Below are 7,002 nucleotides of genomic sequence, written 5' to 3'. Positions count from 1 at the left end.
TCCTCTCCTCCTGTCCTTATTTGGTGCGCTCCAGGTGATAAGGCTGAGACATAAAGGGGGCTGTGGGCCCCTCGCAGCAACCAGGCTGCTGCAGAGAGAGACGATGGTGAGTGCCAGGTGGGGGGGACTCAAGGCCAGCGGCCCCCCAGGTGCTGTCCTTTGGGCTGGGGGAGCGAAGCCAGTGACTTCTGTGCTTGTGTTGGGCCCGGAGAGACGGTCTCCAGGGACAGGAAGAGGACACTGACCCGGGCTCTCCCGGGAATGCTCTGGGGAGGTCCGTGGCAGGGAGTCCTCGGGGAGCTGGGGAGAGGACCCCTCCGCTCCCACTGTGTTGCAGGCCAGCAGGAAGGCGGGGACCCGGGGCAAGGCTGCGGCCACCAAGCAGGCCCAGCGAGGCTCTTCCAACGTCTTTTCCATGTTTGAGCAAGCCCAGATCCAGGAGTTCAAGGAAGTGAGTGCCCTACCCCCAACAACCTGGGACCCATCCGGACACCCTGCCCCCAGCACACCCCTCTTCTCTGTAGGTCAGTGGTCCTGGCCCCTGTCCTTGCTCCTCCCACCACCCAGGATGCCCCTACCTCCCGCCTCCCCCGGGTGGGGACTGCTCCCACCTGCAGACTATAGCCTGCACCTCACAGGCCTTCAGCTGCATCGACCAGAATCGTGACGGCATCATCTGCAAGTCGGACCTTCGAGAGACCTACTCGCAGCTAGGTGAGGGCATCCACCTCCCGCCCGGCCCGGCCCTGCTGGCACCAGGGTCCCGGCTCAGAGCTGCTGGGCTGGGGGGAGCCGGCTGAGAGGGGATGGGCAGGCTCTCAACAGGCAGCGCCCCAGCCTGTATTCTTCTCCCGGCTCACCCTCCCGCCTCCTCTCACACCCCTCCCCCATCACACCCCCTCCCCCATCACACTTTCCTTCCACTTCACCTCCCCCACCCCGAGCTGCCTCTCACTCTCTACCCTGGGAAGGAGGGAGGGGCAGCCCAGGCCCTACTCGGGGACACTCAAGGTCCCTGTGTCCATTTCACATCCCGCCCCACCAGGGAAGGTGAATGTCCCAGAAGAGGAGCTGGATGCCATGCTGCAGGAAGGGAAGGGGCCCATCAACTTCACAGTCTTCCTCACACTCTTTGGAGAGAAGCTCAACGGTGAGCCTGGGGCGGCTCTGGATCCCCCTGGCCAGGCAGCGAGCTTGAACCCCACCTGGACCCTGCCTGGACCCGGCCTGAATCCCACCCAGACCCCTTCCATACCGTACCTGGCCCTCGCCCGCCCAGAGGTTGTAGGGGCCACCTCTGCATTCCAGACCCATGAGCACTGATCACCCCAAGTCTCAGGGTTGGGAAATATGCCTTCAGATTCCAGTCCCAAATCCCCAATCCTAGTCTCCCTGCCAGGCTCGCCCATCTCAGAAGGACAGCCGCTCCTGGCGCCTCTGAGCCCCGAGGGGCGCTTTCTGTCGGAACACCCTCTCGCTTCTCTGGGACTGGAGGACTCCCCCTGCACCCTGGGTTCCTCCTGGGTGGGACCGGGAGGATGGCAGTGTGGCTGCTTACCTGACCCCCTTGGCCTCCCAGGGACAGACCCCGAGGAAGCCATCCTGAGCGCCTTCCGCCTGTTTGACCCCAGTGGCAAGGGCGTGGTAAACAGGGACGAGTAAGTGGGAGCAGCAGGGCGAGTGCCGGGGGCACCATGTTGGATGGAAGCAGGGAGGGCGGAGGGTCGCCTTGTGAGGGTGGCCACCTGGACTTTGGGGCCCGCTCTGCTTTTGGGGGGGTGCCCACCTGGGCCAGGGGAGCCCCCATTTTCCCCTCCCGGATCGGCCGCCCCAAGGCCCTCCCCACTGCTCCCCACCTCCTCCAGGTTCAAGCAGCTTCTCCTGACCCAGGCGGACAAGTTCTCTCTGGCCGAGGTGAAGATTCCGGCTCCTTCGACACCCCTCCAGGCCCCTTCGCAGGGCCCCCAGCCCGCAGGGCCCTGGGGAGGTCTCGGTGACCCACTGCCCTCGTGGGCGTAGGGCCCAGCTTTCCGGGGAGGTGCCACCTCTCTTGGGATCTGGAGGGTGAAGGACATGGAATCAGAAAAGGAGGAGGGTGCAGGCTGGGTGAGCTGTGTGTGCAGAGGCCCAGGCGGGAGAGTGCGGTGCACCTCAGGATCTGGAAGAGGTTTCCTACACTGGGGAGGGGGAGGGGAGGGGAGGGAGCCGGGCCCGTGGCCAGGGTGGGCCCTGAGACCCACGGCACCCTTCGCTCCTGCCCCAGCCTCCGGCTGAAAACGCTAAGGGGCAGCGTACAGCCCCAGGGGCGGGGCGAAGGGTCTCAGGCCTCCCTCGGGTCACGGGCACCAGCCCCCAGGACGCCCTGGCTGGGCGGCGTCTCACCAGTGCCTCCCCAGGTGGAGCAGATGTTCGCCCTGACGCCTATGGACCTGGCCGGGAACATCGACTACAAGTCCCTGTGCTACATCATCACCCATGGGGACGAGAAGGAAGAGTGAGCCCGAGGCGCTAGCGGCTGGGACTCAGGGCCGGCCTGTGGGGACACCTCAATAAACGCTGTTTCCGAATTAGACCCACAGTGGTGGCCTGTCTGTGACAGATGGGGTGGGACTCCACAGGGACTGCTGTAAGAACCAGCCCGGCCCTCACCGGCCCCCTCCGTTCACCCCACACCGTCCCGTGACATATGAACCGGGATGTGCCCGGCTTACAGATGAGGACGCCGAGGCCTGCGAGGGTGCCCAGGGCCACTCCTCTAGGAGAGGAAACCCAGAGCTTTACGCCCGTCTCCACCAGGCCCGGATCGAGCCACGCGACGGGCCTCTGCTCAGCGAACATCTGCCAATAGCCCGGGGACTCTGCCTTCCTGGGACCCCATCTCTGCACGCGGGCTCAGGTGGGCATCTCTGCACGCGCGTGTGGTGTGCTGGGCCCCGTGTGAAAGGCACCGAGGGACCCATTTGAAAACACAACAGGTGAGGTGCCTTGTCACCAAAGGAGGGGCTGGAGTACACGCAGACTTCCAAAGGAAATCCTCCGGAATTGGCCTCATGCCTCGGGGGTGAAAGGATCAGGCTGCCAGAGAGAGGGAATGGGTGTCTCTGGAGGGCATTGCTCGTGTCCCCACCTCACCTACAGAAACCAGGAGCTGGGGGGCACCCAGCCTCATCCTGGGAATGGGAGGGGGAGCAGGGCAACCTCCAGAGCACCCACGGCAGGGAGGGGGAGGAAGAGGCAGTGGGGAGAGAGACAGCTTGAACCTGGGCAAGACCCAGAACACAGGAAGTCCTTCTCTGGACAGGAACCAGCAATGCTGAGTAAGAGCTTTCTGCCTCCCCCCCGCCCCCACCCACTCCCTCCAGGCCCTGCTGCAATCCCCCAGCTGGGGAGGCGAGAGGAGGTGAGGGAGAAAGGAGGAACTGACCACATTCCCTCCAGAAGGCAAGCAAGAGGAAAGGCATTTCACCCGACGGGTGTTCAGTTTGGATGTTTACCTGGGACTTGGCAATTTTAATTACTGCATTGCGAATTGAGATTTAAAGTTATCATGGCCTTTCTATTACTTATTCGTGATCACAAACGTCATGGCACTGCCTGAGTCTTCATCCAGAGAGCAGGCAGCCTCCCCGACTCTGCCCCCTACCCCCGCCACAGCATGCTTGCCGGGAAGATGGGTGAACAGGATCAAGCCGGTGTTGGGAATTCCCTGGCGGTCCAGTGTTTAGGACTTGGTGCTTTCACTGCTGGGGCCTGGGTTCAGTCCTGGTCAGGGGACTGAGATCCTGCAAGCCTCACAGCACGCGCGTGCGCGTGCACACACACTCACATACACACACACACACACACACACACACACACAGAGCAAAAACAAAAGTCAAGCATCAAGCAGGTGTTATGATTCTAGCTCATGAGTTCTGCTTGTTCAACAAACTGATTTCAAGAAGTAAGGAATGGGGCTTCCCTGGGGGGACAGTTGTTAGGAATCCACCTGCCAATGCAGGGGACACGGGTTCGAGCCCTGGTCCAGGAAGATCCCACATGCCACGGAGCAACTAAGCCCGTGCGCCACAACTACTGAGCCTGAGCGCCACAGCTACTGAAGCCCGCACAGCTAGAGCTCATGTTCCACAAGAGAGGCCACCACAATGAGAAGCCTGCACGCTACAAGGGAGAGTAGCCCTTGCTCGCCGCAACTCGAGAAAGCCTGGCGCAGCAACAAAGACCCAATGCAGTCAAAAATAAATAAATAAAATAAAATAAACCATGATAACTGTAGAAAAATGACTGATAAAAAGCTCCAAATATTAAAAAAATAAAGTTCAAAAATTAATAAATTAAAAAAAAAGAAGTAAGCGATGATTTTATAATTCAAGCCTCTTCAAGGAAAAATTGTGAAAGACTCTGAAACAGACCAAAAAGATCATGGGTGTGTGAACAAAGAACAAAAAGCGTCGTTCACCACCCAGTTCTACAAGTCACAGCCCACTGTGGTCGCCCACCATCCGGATGGAAGACAGGAGGAAGCATTCTGTGCTTTGGATAACCGGCCCCTAGATAGTTAGATGCACATCTCAGGAAGGATTCCAATAACCCCAGATTCCTGCATCTTCCCATACATTGAAAAGTACTAGAATCATTAACTTGATTTGTGACTAGGAGTCACACATCCTTTGTCCTTTGTGACTAGGAGTAATCTTTTACCAAGATGTATGCTTGACTACATGTATCTCCTAGCCAAAAAAGTCATATATAAACTGGCTTCTCGCCTTCCTCTTCAGAGCAGTTCCAAGGAGCTCGCGGAGCAGCTGTCTCTCAGGCTACTGTCCTCAGTAAGACCCGCAGGAGGGCCTCGAGCCAGGGCTGACCCACTGTGCTGCTGAGTCCCTTGGGCTTTGAGTGGTGCAAGCAGAGATGGCTGCAAAGGCAAATACAAATTAAAAATGAGAAAAAGTTAATACTCGCTGATGCAAAGAAAGTAAACACTCTCCTCCCCTTCCTTAGAGCATTTCCTTTAGAAAACTTGTAAGTTCTTTCTGTGTGTGTGTGTGTGTGTGTGTGTGTGTGTAAATCTGTTTAAAAGCTAAATCAGCCTCTTGCCAGTTTGACAACGCTGGACCGTCTCCCAAGAACCTGGGGGCATCTCTCTGGAGAGAGGTTGCACCCCCCTCGCCCAGATGCCCTGTGTGGTAGGAGCTTGATTTCCATGGCCCGGCTTGCAAGCCTGCTTCCAGTTGTAAAGAGATGAGAAGTTTGCTCTTCCTCCAGATAAAGGCAGTTAGCAAACGCAGGTGGCCCCCTCAGTCCCAGTGGAGCAGGGCGGGGTGGGCGGCGGGTGAGCTGTGTGACAGACAGTGCTGCCAGGCCTCTCACTCAGGACTGGTTTCTGTTTCTCTTGAGGACGAGGACAGATGGGTTGAACTGGCATGAAAGGGGCGAGACTACTTCCTGCTCTGCCATCTCTGTGATGAGCAGAGTCCTGGCTTCGTGCTTATTCAGTAACGCATCTGTCTTCTTTCTTGTGACTTTGGTGGAGAGGTTTTCTGGGTTGGCAGGAGATGTTCTTTGAATTATCACCCCAGCTTCGCCTGAAGCTCCATCCCACCGGAGCCTCAGCCTCGCTGGAGCGGGTGGGGAGTGGGGGATGGGAGGGTGGGGACAGAGTGGCCTCACCGGGCTGGCCAGGTGTGCAGCGCATGGTCAGGGTGGATCCAGGCCCCCGTTCGCTGTATTTTCTAATTTTATCCTGAGACTGTGCAGCCCCCAGCCCGGGCCCCAGTCCCTGCCCTGCCTCCACCCCATCTCAGAGGCAGGGCTCACATTCTTTCTTTAGCCATTTTGACACCACTGATAAAGTTAGAGACAGCCTTTTTTATCAGTTCTGCCCTGGCATGAGAAATCTGCGATCCGTCTGCTTCTCCAGAAGATGTGGCCTGTCCAGAGAATTAGCCGACAGGGTCTGATAGCTGTCACTCTCCCCATAGCCCACCTCGCCCACCCTCTGGTCCAGGCCCTCTCCCAGCAGGCTGAGAGGTCCAGTTCCCCAGTTTGGGTGACTGAGTTGATCCGAGAGATCTCAGTGTTGGTGCTTTGCTCTGATTTCACTGCAGCAACGATGCAGTTACACTGGAAAGACTAGTAAATAATAGGTCTACATACACTTGCCTCTTTGCAGTGAGCCTTCTAGACTCTTCTGGCCTGAAAGGCCAGGAATGTGGAGATGCAGAGGGAGGCACCGTGCTCGGGGAGGGCTTCTCCGCGGCAAAGGAGCAGGCCTGGGAGTCAGGGGGCCACACTCATCGTGTAGGTGAGTGACCTTGAACGACCCCTGCTCCCTCTCTGGGACTCGGTTTCCTCATCTGTGAAGGAGAGGCAGGGCTGGATGTGAACAGCACCTGATGCTTGTTGAGCACTCCTGCACCAGGCACTGTGGAGTTACCTTCCAGGGCCACACGTGGCAGACTCCTCATTGCCAGCCTCTAGCCCCAGAGTAAAGTCTACACTTCTCAGCCTCCTTGCCAATAGATGTGACCCAGTGGATATCAGTTTTGCCCTTAAGAGACAGATTTGTGCCCTTCTTTACCTCCCCTCCTGGCATACGACCCCCAGGGCTGTTGTGGGGGGGCGTGAGCTGGACCCAGCTGGGTCCCTGACACTTGGGGGCACCCCACGACAGCTAGACCTCCTGTCCACAAGAAGAGAAATAAAATTCTATGTAATCGGGCTTCCCTGGTGGCGCAGTGGTTAAGAGTCCGCCTGCCAATGCAGGGGACACGGGTTCGATCCCTGGTCCCGGAAGGTCCCACATGCCGCGGAGCAACTAAGCCCGTGCGCCACAACTACTGAGCCTCTGCTCTAGAGCCCGCGAGCCAAAACTACTGAGCATACGTGCCATCACTACTGAAGCCCATGCGCCTAGAGCCCGTGCTCTGCCACAAGAGAAGCCACCACAATGAGAAGCCCGCGCACCGCAACAAAGAGTAGCCCCCGCTCGCCACAACTAGA

At 58.3% G+C, this 7,002-nt stretch overlaps 1 protein-coding gene across 1 annotated transcript; it reads left to right on the top strand.

Annotated features, from left to right (window-relative positions):
• Positions 1 to 400: 400 nt before the first annotated feature.
• On the top strand, positions 401 to 2,498 carry MYL7 (myosin light chain 7; the record flags this gene model as incomplete). Its single annotated transcript, XM_082661801.1, has 6 exons — positions 401 to 451; positions 639 to 714; positions 1,046 to 1,150; positions 1,580 to 1,658; positions 1,866 to 1,914; positions 2,397 to 2,498. The coding sequence occupies exons 1-6, from the start codon at positions 416 to 418 to the stop codon at positions 2,496 to 2,498; spliced, it is 447 nt and encodes a 148-aa protein (XP_082517927.1). The 5' UTR covers positions 401 to 415.
• Positions 2,499 to 7,002: the final 4,504 nt, after the last annotated feature.

The sequence above is a fragment of the Grampus griseus genome (genome assembly GCF_964374135.1).
Source record: "Grampus griseus genome assembly, chromosome: 9".
NCBI lineage: Eukaryota > Metazoa > Chordata > Mammalia > Artiodactyla > Delphinidae > Grampus > Grampus griseus.
This window is presented reverse-complemented; position numbering and strand designations above follow the sequence as displayed.